The sequence below is a fragment of the Vulpes vulpes genome, chromosome 16, assembly GCF_048418805.1.
Source record: "Vulpes vulpes isolate BD-2025 chromosome 16, VulVul3, whole genome shotgun sequence".
Lineage (NCBI taxonomy): Eukaryota > Metazoa > Chordata > Mammalia > Carnivora > Canidae > Vulpes > Vulpes vulpes.
The window spans coordinates 17,066,282-17,088,268 of NC_132795.1; the positions used below are offsets into that span (position 1 = coordinate 17,066,282).

The following is a 21,987-nucleotide window of genomic DNA, read 5'->3' on the forward strand; positions in this document are numbered from 1 at the left end:
CATGTTCAGTGTGCTGCCAGCTTAATAGCGTATACCTAAAACAACCAGTTGTCAAGAACAAGACATCTTCTGTCAAACAACACGAGGGTAATCAATAGACCATCATTAAAGGAGTACCTTAAAGGACATACTTCAGAAAGAAGGAAAAAGACCCTGGAAGGAAGGTCTGAGATACAAGGAAGAATAGTAAGAAAAGAAATTAGTATATATATGGGTCAATTTGAACAAATATTAAATACAAAGAACATTTAAATTAATATATAACCTGTGGGATCAAAAGCTAAAAGACAATGGAAAATAGTATAGAAATTAGGAGAGAGTAAGGAGTGCCAACGTATTCTAAGGCCCTGGTAATTGTTTGGGAAAAGAATTTAGTGTGGACTAATTCTGTATTTTGTTAAGTATGCATGATAAAAAGGTGGTGTATGATTGCCAAATCAATGTAAGAAAAAAGTGGGTTGATAAAAACAAAACAAAATAGGAATTCATCCTCAGAGGATAACAAAGAAGACGAAGAGACATTAAAGGGTGGCTTAAATATAAAAATAAGATGATAAACATAATCTTAATACGCCAGTAATCTTAATAAATGTAAATATGCTAACCTCCCAGTCACAATTCTGACTGCCAGAACATAAGAACAAAATCCAGCTTTTTATTAGGACAATGCATGCACATAAAGAACATGGGAAGTTTAAAAGTAAAAATATGCAAAAGACATATCAAAAGAAGACTTAGCAAACATGAGTAAAGGACCTGCTTCGTGCCCGACAGTGCTCTTGGACTGGGGTTCAAGGTCTCTGCCCTTGTAGAGCTTACATTCTAGGGGGAGGGATGAGAGTAGGCTACACACACACACACACATACACACACACACACACACACACTTACTATAGACTGTAATTAAGTGCTGTTACACTGTTAGGAAATAGAGTAAACAGTAGAAACTGGCTTATTTTCTATTTTACATTTGGGGGTCAGGGAAGGTATCTTTGAGGAAACAACATTTGACCTGAGAACTGAATAAGAAAAACCAGCCACATGAAGTGGAGGGAGATCATTCTGACCAGAGGGAATACATGTGCAAAGGGCCTGGGGGGAGAGCAAGCTGGCCCGTTCCAGAGACAGAAAGCAGGCAACACTGGCCTAGTGTCCTGAAGGAGGAGGAAGCAGTGGGAATGAGGTCAGAGAGGTAGGCGAAGCAGAGGAAGATAGGCTTTGGAGATCATGGTAAGAAATCTGGGTTATTTTCTATGAATGATGAGAAGCCACTGGAGAATTTTAACCATTTGAGGGACTTGATTTGATTCATGTTTTTCAAAGACCACTTTGGCTCCTGCAAGGAGAGTGGAACTATAGAGAGGACAGCAGAGCCTGGGTTGATGAGGAGGCTCCTGAAGGCATGAGGTCATGGTGGCGTGGGCAAGGGTGGGAAGTAAAGCTTTGGGATGTATCATGGATCCCAACCTGATTTCCTGCTGAATTAATGTCATAGGTAAAGAAAAGTCAAGGCTAACTCTGCATTTGGTAAGACTTTTCTAGGCTTCACATGGAAGGGCACCACTGGATCTCTTATGTTCTTATGTTTCCTCCTCAGATAAGATGGCTTGCTGGAGGAATATTTGAAAATATAATTCAAGTTTAACTTGATTAGGAGTTATCATGGTAGGAAATAGTTGAAGCTTTGGACACTTCTTTTGCTGAAAAAGTCAGGGTTCAACCAGAATTGAAGGCATTTGCATACAGACAGGAAATGGGATGAGGACTGTGCGAATCGCATAGCCTAGAGACTTCAGAGTGGAGATACCTTTCTCAAAGTAAGATTTTTTGAGCTTTGCAAAGAAGCGTGCTGATGGAAACTACAGAATGCCACTGGAAACAGAACACTGATTGGTGTTTCCCAAACTTCCACAATTAGTGTCACTGCTCCATAATATTTTGCCATGCTCACCCATCATTTTACATTTTCTTACCAATAGTCTTTAAACATTCCTCCATTTTATGTAAAAATTTTATTTAAGAAGCATGCAGCACTACCATATATGGAAAAGCTGTTTTACTAGTACACACTCATAAAGATACACACTTTAAAAAAATCAGAAGTACTTGTCCATATAAATCATTACAAGAGTTCATGGACGACTACATCACTACGCTAGCCAATAGGAGCATTTTTGCTGGTCTGTCAGTAGAGCAAGTAAAAAGCCTCTATCACCAGTTTGACACCAATATTTCTAAATGCCTCCAACAACTCCCTGATGGCATATCATTATATTTTATAAAACTATCTGCTTTTTCTTCCTCTCTTTTGTTGCAGTTGTGCCTTGCCTGGTTTAAAAAGGCATACACCTTTTTTGGGGGGTTGTTTTGTTTTTTCACTGACTGGTTAATAAAAGGGTTTTTGTTCAAAAGGCAACTTCAAACCGCTCTGCTGTATTTAATGGGGTGGAATTTGTAAGTTGTTTTGTGTGGGTGTGTGGTTTCTAATTATCAATAGAGTGGGAATGAATTTGCATTTGCTTATTTTAGGAAGGTGAAGGGATACAGTTTTCTCTTTAATTTTTACATATTTAACGTTAGTCCTATTATTATAATTCTGCTTTTATTGGACACGGGGTATCACGAACCTTTAAAAAATACTTTTTTTTTTGTATGTGGGATTGTGTGGGTGCCTACTGCATGGATTACAAGGACGAAGCATCTACCAGGTAGGGTACCAAAACTATGGAGGGAGGGTCAAAATCCTTAGGTGTGTTTTTTCTTTGGCACTTTTTCTGGCAACCTACCAGCGAGATGTCTCACAGGTGAGCCCCTCTCCGTGCCCTTCACCCCGAAATACTTCTGGGCCTCATGCAGGTTCCTAGCAGGACTCAGGGATTCAGTCCCAGAAACCATGCCTTCTCCCATGTTCCCCTCTGTACACACCTTGTGACAGTCCCCATGCTACATCCTCCCATGTGTACAACACTGCCATTAAGAGATTCAGCATGTGAAGGTTTATGATGCTTAAAAAATGTTTTTATTTTTTCAATCCACGAATTATTCATTATTTAATTTGTACATAAACTTAGTCTCAATGTAAAAAATCAGATCCTGTAGATAAAGCAGAAGTCCCTCCCTTGTCCTTGTCCCTCAATCTCCTCTCTCTCAATAAAGGTAAGCACTGTTACTTCTTCTGTGCATTTGCATTTATACTTAAGCTCCTTGAACTTTCACCATTCGCATTCCTATTGCTGCTACTAAGCCGTAAGCACCTTAGTGGCAGAGGCTGTTTTCGACACAATTTTGTATCTGGTACATGGCACAGTGCCTGGCACATGGCAGGTGTTCGTTAAATACTGGTTTAGTAAATGACTTATCCTTGGTTACTCCCCCTTATGTGGTAGATAAACAAGTTCTGCCTATTTAAGAAAAGGTGGGCCTTGGGATTCTTAATGCTGTAAGGAGGCCACAGCTGCTGATTAAAGGAGATGGAAAACAATCTGTGGGAGACCTTGGGGGGCTAACCAGCTATGGAACATGAGTGTGGGTTAAGCCAAGAAAGACAGAGAGAAGTTAAATAGTGTAACAGCGGAGTCTAGCGACACCTGAAGGTACACCAGGCTAGCTCCCAGGAGGGATCCTTGCCTGCAGGTGGTGGAGAAAGTTTCTCAGGACAGAGCTCAGCTGGGGCTCTGAGGTATGAAAGAGCAATATATGGTCTGATGACAAAAGTGAGTGAGTAAGTCTCAGGGCACCTGGGTGGCTCAGTCCGGTAAGTATCCAACTTCTGATTCTGGCTCAGGTCACAATCTCAGGATTTTAAGACTGAGCCCTAGCATGGAGCCTGCTTCAGGTTTTTCCTCTCCCTCTGCCCTTCCCCTGCCCTCCAAAAAAACCCTGCAAGAGTGCGTAGCTCCGTGAATCAGGAACATGTGTGATGAGGCTGATGGGGTGGGGTGGTAGATGATGGTAGCCAGAGACAAGCCTGCAAGGGCAGGCCAGCAGAAGGTGATAGAAGGCATGGCATGACTTGTTAAAGGTGCTGAAATTTATTCCTGGCCATGGAACCTAAATACAGGAACCAATGAGTGTTTCTTAAGTAGGTAATACCTTTCTTGAAATACACATCTTTAAATGTTTCCCTTTCTCACTGGCATAAAACTCAAATGTGTATATACACAAACACATATACGTAAGTCATCTGATATAAAGCAATACCAACATTATCAAAGTCAATATATCCTAAATGTTTCTCACTATTAGTTGACGATTTATCAGATATTACAGACAAAATTTAGGCTTTGGCATATATTACTCAACATAGATTGGGTAGTCTATGATGCAGGAGCTCATCTCCAAACTTCCCAGGCTGGGTTTTAAACCTGTCCTTCCAGTACCCTCATTGGCTGATTTTTAGGAAGAAAACTTAAGAATTGAAACCACTGTTGGAATGAGTAGCCATTCAGTTAACATTAGCAGACTAGCTTTTGCAGAAAAGTTGAAAACCCCTTTGGGTCACTGGAGTCACGGAGTCTCAGTCTTTTCCTCTACAACAAATTTACACATAAAATCCCTTTCTTAGAAGAGTGATTTTAGATTCTAGATCTCAATGTAAACTTTTCTAAAATAATTATGCAGGAACTGTAAAGCCTTCTAGCTCTTTCCAACACTGCTCTTCATGAGAGGCTGCTCTTAAAGCTGGTAAGTAGAGAGTCCAGTGACTTTGTTGCAATGGTTTCACGGCAAAAACTTAACCGAAGCCATGCTAAAGATAAATATAAAGGAAATGCTCTTATTGTAGGTTAAAATTTACAGTTACCATGCTTTCGAGAATGTGATTTGTTTTTGCCCACGGTACATTCAGATTCATACAGAAATATTCTAATGATGACATTTTAGTGTACTTTTTATGTGATTTGTTGTTTTCTGTGACTCCTGTCGGGATGCAGAGCTAAACCAAAGTTGGGTACAGATAGTTCTCAGCCCATAGAACAGTGCTGATGTCAAACATTCACTTTGTGTTTATCAACTATCATGTAATCAGCTAATAACATTTTTCACCGCAGATGTTCATTCTAGCATTTAGAAACACTATTAGAATTGTCAGTTCCAAACCACTGTTTCTAAATGTACAAGACACATATTCCCCATGGATGGTGAAGTTTGAGAGTTCAGCCACATTTGAAGAAGTTGACATATATAGAAATATGCTCTTCTCTTTATAAAATTACTTTTCACTTGCTCAAACAATTCAAAACATTTTAGAAACTATAAATTGCCTAAATCAACACACACTTAAGCATGTTAAATGTTATCTCCAAAGGCAGGCTGTCATATTCTGGATAATGAGAGAGACAGGATAACAAAGAATTTTGTTATTGAGAATTTGTGATGCAAATATGGATATATATAAGGGCATAGGGAAAAATACATACCAAAATATACCACATCAACAAATGCCCACTGGAGCTTAGAATAATTTGTCCTGCGCATTTATATTTATAGGGAAAAAGAAAGAGAACACCATAATAACAAGTATAATAAACAGCAACTATACATAAACGCAGATTTTGTGACAATCTATATAAACTTGGGACGCAATATGAAATTTTGTATATAGAAGCTTATTCTATCCTGGTGGGTTTCAATGTCAGATGCTTAAAGGGAAAATGACTAGTGTTGTGCCAAATTACTCTTTCTATTATCCATGCTGAATTTGGGGAAGATCTGAGGGTTCTTTTTTTTTTTTTTAAAGATTTTATTTATTTATTTGAGAGAGAGAGAGAGAGAGAGAGAGAGAGAGAGAGAACAAGTGGGGGCAGAGGAGAAGCAGACTCCAAGCTGAGGAGGGAGCCTGACCCAGATCTTGATCCCAGGACTCTGGAATCACAACCTGAGCTGAAGGCAGACACTTAACCAAATGAGCCACTCAGGTCCCCAAATTCTGAGAATTTTAATGATAGTCTTGTTTATTAAATCAGGCAAAACTGGTAGCAATAATATTGGAATTCACAAAGCAAGAGATTGCCAAAGTAAGTTAACAGATCTGAGCCTTGCTTCTGTCATTGACTAGCTGGGCCTTTGGTGGGGGTGACTTTCCCTCTCTAGGCCTCAGTCTATTCTTTATAAAAAAGTTCATTGTTCTAGAAATATATTCTGCTCTAATTAGTCCTAACTTTCTATAATTCTACCACAAATAGAGAATTCAAAATGTAATTGCAAGAGATAAACAGCATTTTAGTTTGGGGGAAAAGCTATAGCTCCTCTGCAACCCAACTCTTGAATGCAGTGTGCATGTGCATGAGTAAGTATAAATATCTTCATATTCTTCATAGTCTTTCGTCCAATTTTGTTTCAAGGACTTAAACAGATTTCAATTTAGGTTACCTATTATCTGTAGTGTTTCTTATGTTTCTTGGCCAACTAAGACCAGTCCTGTAATGGATATCATCAAGATGAGAACATTAACAACCTTAATTTCTCAGCCCTACTACTTACAAATTCATCGATGTCGCATGCATAACTGCCACTTTCCCTATAATGTTGGCTCATTCTCTTCAAGGCCAACTGCTGTAACACTACAGTCTTAATCCTATGCCTTTAACAATTCCTTCTCTCCCATTTCTTCATTCTCTCACAAATATCTCTTTCCTCTCAGTCTTTAAACATGGTTCAGTGTTTCTCATGGATAACATAAAGTAGAGCAATAAAAAAACATTTCTCTAGATACATCTCTTTTCTTTCTCTTAACATTAAACTTCTGGAAAGATCACGGGGCACTTTGGTGGCTTCAGTCAGTTGAGCATCTGCCTTTGGCTTAGGTCATGATCTCAGGGTCCTGGGATTGAGCCCTACATCGGGCTCCTGGCTCAGCGGGGAGCTGCTTCTCCCTCTCCCTCCTCTCCCCTTCTCATGCTCTTTCTCTCTCTCTCAAATGAATAAGATCTTTAAAAAAGAAAAAGGAAAGAAAAAGATCACCTGTGTTTGTTTCCACCCCCATTCCTCCTCAAGCCACATGATTTTGCCCCTTCTCTTCTGTCTGCAAACATTCGCTCCACTAAAGTGATTACTAATGGCCACCTCTCAAATTGCAAACCTAATAAAACTTGAGCATCTTCTCAAAACTTCTGTAACCTTGGGACCATTTTTTCCTGGAAATTTTCATCTTCTTATTCTTCAGAGATATGATCTCTTTACAGGAAATAATTCATCCAGGCCACCATTGAGTCTAAACTGGCCCAAGCCTTTCCTCTATTCACCAAAGAGTGAAGATTAATGCTCTTGACAACCATAGAATTATGAAAACAAACCAGACCCATCACTCCTGCCATTCTCAGTCATTTTCCAAGAGGTGGAACCCTTCTGGTCATCTCTTGCCCTCTGGGCTGCTGCCTTATACCACTCCGGCCATAATTCCACATGACCACTGTCTTTGTTTCCCCTTATCTCAGACTCCTTCATTTGCCTTCTTAAGTCCCCACTATCCTTCCATAGTTGACAAGATGCTCTTCACTTTCAAGGTCTTCTCGAAAAATTTCCTTGTCTTTTAGCCTTAATTGGAGTCTACCTCTCCACTAAGGAATCTGCTTCCCCTGCAGCCTTCTCATTCTCACCCATATCCCACAGGTCGGGGTGGGAGGGGCTCGGTGGCCACTTTACTCCTCACTTCCACAAGCACAACGCTCATCTACTCACATATAAACATATGTTTATGTTCATCTGCTCACATATCCTTACTCTTTCCCAGCTCAGGCCATCCTGCCACACTTCCCTTTATTCCTGCCTCTCCTTCCTCTCTACTACCTTCACTGTCATGTGACTGAATACTCCATGGCTTTGACACATAGCTTAAGGGTTCTTTCTATCTACCCTATTTCCATCCTATCACTTTTGTTATCAAAAATACTTCCCTCAGGAAAACACTGTTCCAATAAGAGATATGTATAACACCTGGACCTAAACTGTAGATTGGAGCAAAGCCCAGCCAAACACTTTTGAGATCAGCAAATCCCCACTTGCACAAAGTGATCAAGAAATAAATGTCTGCTATTGATTTTGTTATGCAGCACAGTGTAGCGATAGCTGACTGATAAACTGAGAATCAAATTGGGTCTTCTTCCTCACTCATCCACCAAGTTTAACTAAAACAACAACAACAACAACAAAAAACCTCAAAGCTTTATTTTCCAAATATGTTTTACTTTTCTTTCCATTTCCATTGTAATTCACTTGAATTTATGCCACATCATCTCTTATCAGGACTATCACAATAGTCTCTTAATTATTCCCCCTGATTTTTTTTTGTTTTTGTTTTTGCCCTTCAAGTCATCATAGCCAACAGAGTGATAGTACTACAACATAAAATTGGCCCATCCCCTCCTTTAACCAGTTTGGATTCTCTGAGCCCGTAGGATAAAATTCACATTTTTTTCCATTTGGTAGGAGTTCCTCATAATTGAATCTCTGCCTACTGGCTCAACCTGGTATCTGTTACTCTCCACTTTGCATTTGTGCAACACTGAATTGCTTATAGTTTCGTAAACATACCACGATGTTTCAAGTTGTCATAACTTTCCATATGCCTGAAATGTGTTAGCTCATTGACCTTTTTTATTTCCCAAACTTCTATTTATCTTCCAGATCCTGCTATGAAAGCATTTCCTTTCTGAAATATGACAGCCATCCCCCAATCCCAAGCAGAATCAAGCAGTATTTCCTCTGTGAGATTCTTGCACTATTACTCTTTAGCATAAAGGTACCAAACCAATATTTAATTAGGCATTTATATGTCTTTCTCCTCTAACATTTCAAAAAATTTTTTTCAGACAGAGACCATGTCTTATGTCACTTTGTATCTCTAGCACTTGATATAACACCTGTCACAGAGTGGGCATTTAATAAACATGAGTGGAACTGAAATAATTAATTTTGAAATTTGATTTGTAAAAACATGTAGATTCTATTTACTCATGAAATTCAGAGATGCACACACCTGCACCATTTTTTAGTAGCAAAGAATTGAATCACATTTCTAAGAAGACTGATATATTTGTTTCTAATTCAATTTGATTCATTGAATTTTAGAGACCAGAGTATTCAGTAACCTTTTACAAAATAGGAAATACTGGGGTTGCTTTATAATCAAGTTTGTAGGAAGAATCCTATACATATTGGTACTTTTTAAAATAACATCCTGAATCCCATAGAAACATAAACTGAGCTGGAGGATGTGAGAATGTATATATTTCCTGTGTCTAAAGCTATATGTTTTCCAACATAACAAATAACAAAAGTTTAGAAAGTACCTAATAAAGATCTTTGTCCAAATATAACTGTATAGTGTTACCTTAACCAACTGACAAGGAAAGAAAGAGTTTAAGTCCACTGCCCACTAATACTAAGATTTAGTTCCTCATCCAAAATATCAATAAAAAGTCAAGAAAGGCAGTAATCCAATTCAGACTCATGAAAAATGATCATAGTTGGTGCTCCAAATTTAAAATGCATACTCAACAAAATTTATGAAATGTCATTTAATAGCACATTGCTCTTGTATTAAAGTGACTATTTGATCACCTTATGTTTTTAAGAGCTCTATTTCTTTGGAAAGATCTAAAGATTTCTTTGGCCACACTTGAAAATTCTAAATATAAAGTTTACACACAATGCATTCAGAACAGAATGTAAGGTCTGCCAAGTTAGCAACTTGCATATTAAACTTTCAGCCTCTGCCATAAGGATACACCCGATCACATGCACATTTGCTGTAATTCATACATAATACATGCACATCACATGCCTGTTTTCTCTCTTATACATCTCTTAACTTGGCCCATACTTTTGTGCGTGTGTGTGTGGATATATATATATATATATACACAGAGAAACAATGTCAAGAATGACCAGATTAGATTGTCCCTCTCATGCTCATTGAGTTACAATTGTTTGCTAGAGAAATTATTTTTATGGTGTCTCTTGTTCAGTTGGAGGTTACAAAAGGTAAGAATTTATGGGATATTCCAGAGTGTGTGTCATGTCTTCTCACTAGAACTGTGTTCTTCTCAGTGTCTGGGATTGAAGTGTTAGGCACATGCTGCTGAAAAGGAACTGGCCAAAACATAGGCTTTACCACACAGTATCTGGGTTGATAACCTCACCCATACTAGCTAGCTATGAGAACAAGTATTTAAATGCCCTGAACTTCAGCTTCCTTACCAGTAAAATGTGTTAAGATATCCCACACACTTAATGGCTGCAAGGCACCTATACAGAGATATGCCCCTAGACTGTTAATGAATATTTGCTCATTAATTGATAAACTTATCTCAGAAAAGGTCTGGACTTACTGCCAACCATTACTTTTACAGACTTGCCTGTTTTACAGCTATATAGACAGGTGTTTGAGAATGTAAGAAATTAAAATAGAAATAGGAAAGCTTTTTAGTCCATTTTGCTAATTAATATGTCAGAGCTCATAAAGAAGAACTCATCGGCTTTCTTCAGTACTGCATCATCTTAAAGAGCTGGGTCAGCAAAGATCTCTGCAGACAGTCAATACATATTAAAACAGTTCCAAGCAGTAAATCAAAACAAAAAAATTAAGACATAGTAAAAAAGTAAAATTTATAAGTCCTTTCTGACTAGATGTTGAAGAGCCTTAAACTATTAGTTTAGGTGTCAGCTCAGTATGTGGGTGGGGGCGGGGAAGAAATGATTCCTTCTCAGGTATGGTTTATGAATCTGTAGAATCAAAATTTAAGCATAATTCTAAAAAAAGCTATTTCAAATTTTATGTAATTTTCTTTGGATTCTAATTTTCCCTCAGAATACTGAAATCATTAAAAAATGGTTTCATTGCTTAAAATATACATTGGGCTGAAAGGTGTTTTTAACCCTCTGCATTTACTAAGATTTGGATTTCGTCAGAATTCAGTTAATAAGGAAAGAGGTGAAAGATGCATTTTTAATTTTTCAGCCTCTATGAAACTTCTGATTTTTCCTAAAGGAACCAATTCAAGGGATTTTGTTCTTAACCTCTCTGGGTAGGTCTCACCATTCCATAGGTACTGATACTTCTCTTACACGGAGAAGGACCTCACAAGATTGACAAGAGGAGAATATCGCGCCTGCTTCCCAGCTAAGGTATGAGATGCAGCACTCCCAGGGGAACCCCTGAGGTAGGCCATTAGAAAAATCTCAAGAATACTGAATTGATTTCAGAAGGGGTGAGGGGGACACTACATTTTAGGCCAAAAGTATTAGAAAGATTGATCTTGCCTGAGCCTTTGATTTGATCTGAGCTTTGAAGAATCAACCATTTAAAGATTAAGCCAAGGAAAGGGTGCCAAAAATATTGTCACAAATTTGGGAGGTACCCAAGCCAGACCAACAGATGGAACTTGGCACGAAATGGCTCTCTACACACTAAGTAGCTGACTCAGAAGAAACTTTAACTCAGATGAATTTATTAAAATGTTGAATATCATCCCAAATACGAAGATGGGTGATAGATTTAGGTCAGTATATACAATTTAATTTAACTTCCTGGTGGTCTTGGATATTATGAAGGCTGCCCACATTTCTATAATTAAAAAGAGACCGAGGAAGGTACTCTTCCTTTTTAGCAAAAGAGATGTCACCTTTTTACTTAAATATGCTGGAGGAAAGATTTGGGAAGGGAAAGGTGAAACAAAAAGACACTGAATGATCTCTTTTAACACTGGCAAGACAAGTATGATCATGGAACATTAGACATTATACTCCATTATACTATAACTTGGTTAGTGGTCACAGACTGTACCAGATTGAGACTACATATTAGGTGAATTTTTAAGATGATTTGTGTAAATGAAAGGTATTACCAGAATCAAAAGGACCCTTAATCCTCTTTTACCATCATGGCCACCTCCTCAGAAATTGCTCTGCATAAATGGGGCATGCTTAGGGGAGTTGAATATTATGTGAAGGAGGAGTTTTTTGAGAATTGTTATATTCAAGAAAAATTTTCCAAAATAAAAAAATATTAAAAATGGGGGAAGGATATATCCTTGGAGTATATAAATTTATAACCTTAGTTTAGATTTTTCTTTAATGCTGCTTTGTATTTTCTCAGAACGGTCTCTAATGTTTTAAAGTGCTCTCGCTTAATGTAACTCTAGAATGTATAATTTTAGGTGATTGGTTAACCCTCTTTATTGTGTTTTCTCATATACCACTTTTGCTCTAGAGTTAGCAATTTTCTGGTTGTTCTTAGCATTTGCACTGATTCCACAGATGGTCAGTGAAAAGCTCAGTGACACTGTGATAGGGTATATGAGTACTCCAAATTATAAAATGGTAGTACTGTACTAGCAGCTCACTATAACCAGAAATCTTTAAAACACCTGATATATTTAAACAGCATGGTTCATATGACATAAAGACTATTGGTGCTATTTTTATCAACCAGCTAGAGTAAGACTGCCATGTGGAGCTTACAATGAACCTGACAGGTTTAAAATTATGCTATTTTTGTCATTTTTTAAAAATTTAGAAATTATTTCAATTTCATACCTAGGATAATTCTTTATTAACATGTTTTATATCATACTATCTAAAAACATATCATGCAATTTAGTAAAATACTGTAGTGATATACAAAGGTAACAATGTTCTCATGCAAAAAGAGTGGCAAAAATATTAGTCAGAAATTTGTTTGGAAATTGCAATCAGAATAAGATTTGATTTTCTGAGAGAAAAATCAGAAAGTCCATTTGCTCATTTTTAAATACCAAATTTATATAAGTCTTAAAAACTGCTTTCATTTTTTTTTTTACTTTGAAGCCTATCCCAGTACATAAAAAGTCTTCAATCTTCAAGTATTAATCTGTGTAATAGAACTGATGATAAGAAGTACCATTTAAGATGCACTGAAGATGAAAATAATATAAGCTATCCTTGGGGTTCCTTGGTCATGAGAACTTCCTTTGCAAGCTCCGAAAAATATTTCCAGTAGTAGAGAATTTAATGGAAAAGGATGATGGGGAAAAGCAGCACGCAGCAGTTTATCACTCTCAGAGAAATCTTTTCTTTCACGGTGATCTAACCTCTTAGGCTCTTTACTGGGAGCAGCAGAAAAGAAAAAAAAATCTAAAAGTTGTGAACCAGCCCTTCCCTGCTGTTATCACAAAAGAATATGGAGAAAGAAAAAAAGAAAAAAAAATCATAATCTTGCCCTGGAACATGATGGAAGTAATGAGGCATCAAGGCCACTTACTGCTGGAAACATAATTAGCACATAAACACAGAAGACACTTGGTGACGGGAAAGACTTTCTTTGTTTCAGAAACAGGGAGATGTCAACAAACTGTAATTTTTCTGTTATTTGGAGTCGCAAGCCTAAGAGTAAAATGGATATTCTTCCCCAAATAACACATCCATAGATGAAAGGGATCACTGTAGTATTTGCAAGCTTGGTAAGCTTTAAGTGTTTTCAACTAATGTGTGAAGGCAATGATGAAGAGCAAAGGGAGAAGCAGACCACGTGGCACTGAAGGAAAAGCTTGGATTTTTGACCTGAAGGTATCTTTCACAAAACAGACAAAGACCCAGGAAACCCTCAGAGATCCTTGTGGACTTCCTGGAGAACCTCTGGTAATGAGGGAGTTCATTCCTCAGTCTAAAGAAAGATAATCCTCAGTCTAAATTAAAGAGAATATAGCCATCTTGTGTGTGATCCTCTTTGATGACAAGCAAAAAGGCTATTCTTTTTTGAGGGGAAATGACTACATTTTTCTTGTTCTGGAGCTCTTTGTTCTGCCACTGTAATGTGAAAGTCATCATGGGAAAGAGTTTCAAACTTTCTTGGATTCTCCTTATAATTTTTTTTGTTGTTTTAAGTGTTCAGCTGGCTAACAGGTTTAAAATTTTTGGTTTTATAATTATTAGTTTTTGGAAACCCTTATCCTTTCCTCTCAAACATCTTGAGTCAGCATACATTATGCCACTACTCACACAGCCAAGCAATAATTCATCTTTGTGGAAGTCAGAGACATCTCATGTATTAATTAGCAAGCCTTTCAGTGACTAGTGGATGGAAATAGGTTCCAACTGCTACTCAAATACAGCCAGCAATTTCCAGGAAGGAGAATATAAAGTCAGTTACGAGGAGTTTCTTACCCGATTTGTGACCAGCCAATGAGTGGACTTTGCTTTCATCTGGCACTGAGAAGAAATAAAAGAGACAAGGATCAGGCCTGCTTGTAAATCTGGCATTTTTTGAACAATAAATTGAAATAGAGTCATAAGAAGTTAAATCTTTTACTGGAAAAAAAAGTGAGAAAAAAATGTTCCCTGGCCTACCTGGCATACCTCATTTCTATTGGTAGATATTTTAAAGGCAGCTATGCAGAAATATATTTATTTTAGATCATCTATGAATATAATTTTATTTTCTTCTAATTTTCAAGACTTTCAGCTCTGTTACTCGGGCAATTGTTTTCATGCCTGCAAAAGGAGGAATTAAACTCATGGGTCTAGGGATGTATAATACATAATAAAATTCTTTGTGTGGAATATATATATTCAGTACTCAAGGACTGGACTTCTATATCTGGAGTAAAAGGGAAGAAATTTACAATCCCTCTTGAAAAAAGAATTAAACATATAAACATGAAACAATGGCAATCCAGGAATTAGACGTTAGGCAGCAGAGACGGAAAACAAGTGAGGTGACTCCTATAACTGCACTAGCTTACTGTCTGGAGAAATTTTCCAGATTGTGGTAGAGGGAGGGAAACACAGCAGAACTTAGTGACGTCCCAGCCTGAGCACATAATGTTGATGTCCAGGGAAGCCAAGGCAGATGACGTTTGAAGGCAGAGAACCAGAGAGGAAAGATTTATCCAGAACTCTTGCTGAGATCTGCTGAGGATCTTCTCATGTATTTAGATGAATATACTGATGATCACAAACATGTGAGGAAACTACCCAAGACCTGGGAAAGAATCACCCAAAAGTTTAATGGGAAGAGTGTATGAAGTTCACATATGGGTTGGAACAGTGCCTAGTCCCAATTCCCAGAGAAAATATTCAGAATTCAGGGCCTTGAAGAAGATGAAGAACCTTGCTTCAGTAGTAGAAAAAAAAAACCCAGATTAACACGGCTCTGATGAAATACATAAATTTTTGAAAGACACAAGTTACCAAAGCTTATGTAGGAAGAAATAGATAATGTGAATGACCCAAAATTTTGTTGTTGTTTTGTTTTTAATGAATTTATTTATTCATGAGCGCACAAAGAGAGGGAGAGACAGAGGCAGAGGTAGAAGCAGGCTCCTGCGGGGAGCCTGATGCAGGACTCGATCCCAGGACCCCAGGATTACCACCTGAGCCAAAGCCAGATATTTAACCACTGCACCACCCAGGCGTCCCTAATGAATTTATAGTTAAAACTTTCCCACACAAAAAATTCTAGACCCAGACGGCTTCACTAGTGAATTCAGTAAATTCAGAGGAGGGAATATTTCTTGACTCATTCTGTGAGGCTGGTATGACACTGATAACCAATATCAGTGACATTGTACCAAAGTTATTACTCAGTATCTCTCAAAAACAAAGTTCTTAATTAATCCTTAAACATCTCTGCATGGATTATCACTTCAATATTCAACAACAGTTTTTAAAAAATTAATTTATTTATTTATGATAGAGAGAGGCAGAGACACAGGAGGAGGGAGAAGCAGGCTCCATGCCGGGAGCCTGACGTGGGGGACTTGATCCCGGGACTCCAGGATCGCACCCTGGGCCAAAGGCAGGCACTAAATTGCTGAGCCACCCAGGGATCCCAACAGTTTTTCATTATTTGCTATGTGCCATTGGCTATGCTAGTCTATAAAAATCTGGTGCTCAAGGATTGAGCAAGGTGAAGTGAACTTTGCTGATAAAAAAAAGACCTCCTCCCTTTTCCCTAACACTAGCTGTCTCAGAGAGGTATGCGCTTCCTTCCTTTGCCTATACCACTCAGCCATATTTCACCAACCCAGTTATTATACATAGATCTTCTCAAACCCACCTAGCCCTCTTTTTCTAGCTATTTCTTTATTTTCTAAACAACAACACTATTTTGGTGATTTTCCCATATTTTATTAGCTCCTTAAAAAATCTTATCAGACTTCTCTTCATATTTCTAGTTGGAAATGTCAGTCCATTCTCATCAGGCTTCAACTGTGGGTTAAATTCAGGCCTTTTCAGGTCTAAAAGAAATTTACAGTGGAATCTACAGTACAAGTAGAAAATCCTAGAAAATTATGACGATTAAAAAAATAAACAACACTAGTGGCTAATACTTATTGAGATCTTGTAATATGTAGGTTCTATCCTCCACAGTTTATAGCTAATAATTCATTTAATCCTCAAAATGACCTATAAAGATAGGTCTTCTTCTTCTTACTTTACAAATAAAGGAACTGAAGCATACCTCCTACATGGAGGACCCAGAACTTAAACATTGTACTCTTAACCACTCTAGTGTACTTGTGATAAGTCATAGAAAAATTTGTTATATTCTTTGAATCATGAGTTGAATGAATATAAGAAAACACTTGACAAACACTTAATATGTTAGAAAACTATTATCCTTTATGCTTGAATATATATTATTAATAGAAGTTTCTGTGGTGATAAATGTCAACAAGTGTTAGCTATAATTTTGTTTAACATGTTTGGAAATTTAGCATTCTCATTGGTTTAAGCAATATATTCACCCCCGTTTCACAAGTGAGAAATCACCTGAATTAAAATCCTGACTTGGAAACTTACTGGTCATATGCAATTTATTTTGACTCCCTGATCCTAAATCTCATCATATATATAAAGAGGATAATAGCTTCCTCCATAGGCTTGTAGTGAAGATTACATGTGCAAATTTGTGCAAAATACTTAGAAGATCATATAGTAAGTGCTTAATAAATATGGACTACTATCATCTTATTAACGGGAACCCAGATAGAAAGGCAAAATAACATGATAGCTACTAATAAGATAGATATGGGTTGAATCTCAGCTTTACCAGGCAAGTTAGTAAGTTGTTTTCAACCAGTTTCCTTGTGTGAAAAATTTAGATAAAAACACTGCACAAGGAATTGTGGGACTAAATGAAAACAATGTACAAAAGCACAGAGCACTGTGCCAGGTGCGTATTTCTCAATAAATGAAAACTTCTGATAAATGAAAACTGTGAGAGTGGTCAATGTTGTGCATTTGATGATGGTGGAAGTATTTATGATTTCACTTCCCTGGGATTATAAAGGAACAGAGGAGAAAACACTGGAGAGAATATAATGCATTCAGGCAAGTACTTTAAATTGTTATCTCATGGATAATCCAACATCCACAGTAGGTTACCACTCAGTTTACCTGTCTCCTAGTTCATCTGTAGTGGAAGAAAGAAAAAGGAAATGCAGTATTCAGATGATATGGTCTTATTACGTGCAGTTATTCTGAAAAAGGGATTCATACAAAGGTAAGATTTTGTTTCTTTGCATTTGTCTTTTTTTTTTTTTGACAGACATAAGTTATCCCATTAAATTTAAGCCAATTTAAGTATTGCAAATTCCTCAACCATATTAGGTTAAACATGGTACTTGCTTAACTTCTGAGTGCACACTATTATTCTTAGTGGGAATACTTATTATTTTAATTGACAATTTGAAATTCTTTAGAGCACTATTTCAAAAAACAGTACAGAAAAGCCAAATGGGTGATAGGCATAAAAATTAGGGGTCTTTCTCCAAAATATGCAGCAACACAGATGTCTATCTTTAGGACAGAAGATATATGAATAAACATAATGGAAAAAAGAGGGGACTGTAATGACTTAATTAATAGAATACACTTTATTTAAAAGGTTAAATTGGGAACAATCATCTTTTATGCACACGCTTAGTGCTGGGAAGTGATTTAAATAAGAGTAGCAAATGAGAAAATGAGGTAAAATTACACACACTACCACTACTTTTTTAAAAAATGACAAGTGTTATAATTAATACTCAACTTCCTTTATAACTCACATTACTTTAGATCTACTATAGGGTTATCTCATGGGGATGGAGCTTAAGTCTACTCATTTCACTGCATAATATTTGGATAGCGCAGTGATTGGAATAGTAGCAGTAGGGATATGACAGGTGTGTCATTTCGAACTAAAACCCTATTTATAAGAGATTGAAAAATGAGTGGGCTGGGTGTTGTGAAGGTCTTCTATTCCAAAATTGTGAGGCACCAAAAGCATCTAATGAGAGTACTGATGAAGAGTCAAAGTTTTTTGTTCTGGTTCTGATGATGGATTCTTTTCTTTCTTTTGTTCATTTGTTCTTTTTTTGCATTTTCTTTTCTTTCTTTTTTTAAGTTTCCAGAGTCTATTATATTCCCTTCCTCATCCTTCAGTTTTACCCAAGGACAGGTACTACTTGCTCTTGATTACTTAAAGGAGTATTACAGTAATTGAAGCAATATCAGTGAAATGTTGAAACCTCCTGAAGATGAAATTTATGGACATTTTTATTGTAGCTGTTATTAAATACTTAGAGAACACTGTGGGCTTGCTCTTCTTATCTCTGAAATTTATTTAGATAATGCAATTTCTATACTAAGCTCATACTTCTTGGCCTTCAACTCAAGATTGATGGACACTGATTTAATTCTTGTAAAGTGCTTCATAAGGAGGATGTTCTTTGGCTTGGATGTTTGTTAATTCCCTGGTGCATCCTCTGGTTCAGGAAGACTTGCTTGGGAAAATAGCATCAGGATGCTATTTTCTAGCTATGCTTATATTTCTAGCTATTTTTGTTGTAGCCCTTTGAAGCTAATTAGAATTGCTCAACACTTATGGCAACTTTTAAAACTGTGGATAAACACACAGTTCTGTTTTTTACTTAATCTCTACCAGGATCATTGTTAGAATTGAAAGAAGCCATAAACCAAGAAAATATGGGGAGAAAAATCTCTGAAAAAGATGGCATTGTAAGAGCTTATTAGCGGCAAACATTAAAGTGCTTATAATACATACATTGGATTCCCAGTAGGATACATTTATACTAGTACAGTGATCACTTAAAATATTTTATTCTTTTGTCAAGCCTTCTCATACACTTCAAATGCATTCTCACTGGGGGAAAACAATTCTCTTGCTTATTGATAGCATTTGATACGCATTCTATAACATAAGTGACTATTAGGGACTGCACTTGCTTAATAAAAATTTGCAGAACAGTAGCAGATTTGGTGAGTTAATGGGCCCCATATGCTCTACTTAAGCTGACAGAAGACAGTATATTGCTAACATGCACAAATCTCTTCAGATAAAAATTGCCATCAGCTACAGTTACTCTTTTTGAGAATGCCAACACTATGTCATGAATGGGAATATGCAAATGTGTTCAGATTCCCACTACTTCATATTGAGATACTTTGGTGCAAAGCAGCACTCTAAAATATGATGCAGTGCTTGTCTTTTGCATACAGAGCTCTGTTTCATTTAATTTTTATTTCCATATCTTTGACTTAGTAGAACTGCAGTTTTGAAACTCATGTTTGGTGCAATAAAAATCTATCTTCTAATGAGGCCATAAATACTTCTTTTTGGATAGTTTGCTAGGAAACTAAATATCAAGTAATTCCTTGATGGTTAATAAACTTGTTTCCAAGAGCTGTTCCTTCAGAACTTAAAAAAAATGATGTAGTTGCCAATATTAAGAATCAATTTTCTTCTTTTTTTAGTAGATCAATTTCTGTACTGATTGATTTCCAGAATTTCTAAGAAATACAAACCTATTTCAAGTTGTTCAAGTTGTAAATTACGTTCTCTTCTTAGTAACCATGAACTATTACTGCATTGATTTATAATGTTTTCTTATGTCAATGACTATTTGGCATACTGATTCTCCTTGGGGAGACTTTTTGAGTTTTCAGCACTATGAATTCTTAAGTATGGAAAAACTCTTCCATCTCTTGAAACAAACAAACAAACAAACAAGGCAGCCCAGGTGGCTCAGTGGTTTAGCGCAGCCTTGAGCCCAGGGCATGATCCTAGAGACCCAGGATCGAGTCCCAGGCTCCCTGTATGGAGCCTGCTTCTCCCTCTACCTGTGTCTCTGCCTCTCTCCCTCTCTGTGCCTCTCATGAATAAATAAATAAAATCTTTTAAAAAACAAACAAACACAAACTAAACAAGGCTTTTGCTGAAAAAGAGGGTTAAGTAATTAGTACAAGATGATGATGCAAATGTTTATCTCACCATTTCCTTGGCAAGCTTCCCCTAAAGCACTATGCTCATCTCTGGGCATGTTGCTACTCTGACAATAAGCTAATTGGAACTCAACAGCTAAAATTTTCTTCCAATATTATAGGGTATCCTTCAGCCACTGTGCCATGAAATAAAAATGAGGAATCCACTCCTTCATAGTTATCTATTTACTCACATGTTCATAATTTTTCAGAATTCTCTTTCTCCATGAACCTTAGGAGATCATAAATCTAAAGTTAGGAAAATCTAACACTTTTCATATGTTCCTATATTATTGTCTTGATCTCATTAAAGAACATTGGAAAAACCAAATTATTTCTTCATTAATGTATTAAGTAATTTTTTGGAATTCATGCAATAAATATTTCTATAAATAAATGAATTTTTTGAATTCATGCAATAAATAAGTCTCAAAAGAGTCAGATATTCAATGCTGGGGTTTAATGAGGAGATGTAAATAAATAATATATTGATACAATAACTAGTTTAATTTTTTAATTATTATTTATGATAGTCACACAGAGAGAGAGAGAGAGGCAGAGATACAGGCAGAGGGAGAAGCAGGCTCCATGCACCGGGAGCCCGACGTGGGATTCGATCCTGGGTCTCCAGGATCGTGCCCTGGGCCAAAGGCAGGTGCCAAACCGCTGCGCCACCCAGGGATCCCTTTTTAAAAAAATTTTTTTTAATAACTAGTATAATAAAGGAAGAAGGATAAGCTTTAGGAATACAGTAGAAGATTAGACAGACATGAAGATTCACAAAAGTAAATAAAGGTTTTAGGTAGCTGAATATTTGAACCAAATAATCTGTTTGACAACTTTTAGCACCTGGGGCATCTTTTTTAGTTATGGCTAGGGAGTAGCATGAAAAGGGACCTGGACTGTGACACTAATTATATGCATGGCTATGGACTAATTACTTAGTCTTTTTCAAGCTTACTGAACTCATTTGTAAAATGCAGATAATATCCCTTACTTACATTAGGGGCAACTCAGTGGCAAAAACTTATCATGGAATCTAGCAGGAATAGGTGCTCACAAACACATTCTGATTGTCTTTTACACACAACCACCTTTGCTAGGTTCCCGGCACTCCAGCACAGAAGTATATTTCTGAATAGACTATGCAACTTCATGCATCTGTACAATATACAAATCGCACATAAAATTCCTTCTGAATCATAATGAAAATTCATTTATTCTCTTGCTCTGAAAACACACTTTAAGAAACCATTTAAATCTCACCTTCTCCAAGTCATCTTCTGAGGCCTCCAGGCTGAGCTTAGGGACCAAAATTTGTAAATCTCTAAATTATTTGTGTATGGGTCTGTTGTACATTAAAGTATGAACACCTTAAGGAAGGTATAGGTGTTATTTTTCCTTGTTAGACTAGAATCATGCTTTACACCTCTTACTCATTAATGTTTGTTGAGTGAATGGATGCAGCATATGCAAAAGTAAAGAAGGCAGCACTTTGAATATGTCCCTTTATCACAGGGCTCTAGAGTAATGAGTGGGGCATACGTTTATTGTGCTATGCATATGGCTATATGAATGTTGAAACATACGTATATAAATCTTGTAAAATTCTTGTGGTATAATTTGTCGACATGTTCCTGGCCAGGTGGAGTCTAATTCTGGGATAAGTCTAAATAAAAAACCAAACATGGCAGAATTGTTTGGAATAGATATCAATTCACTTATATTTTAAGTGGTAAATTG

The 21,987-nt window shown here is 36.9% G+C and overlaps 1 protein-coding gene across 2 annotated transcripts in view; it reads right to left on the reverse strand.

Annotated features, from left to right (window-relative positions):
• The window catches only part of PARD3B (par-3 family cell polarity regulator beta), a 982,784-nt gene that overhangs the window by 330,777 nt on the left and 630,020 nt on the right, over window positions 1–21,987 (reverse strand). The window contains exon 16 of one of the 2 annotated variants that reach the window (XM_072742730.1): window positions 14,140–14,184. The exons of the other annotated variant lie outside the window; for it this stretch is intronic. Coding sequence (XP_072598831.1) covers window positions 14,140–14,184 — 45 coding nt within the window. The remainder of the gene's footprint in view (window positions 1–14,139; window positions 14,185–21,987) is intronic. 2 annotated transcript variants of the gene reach the window in all.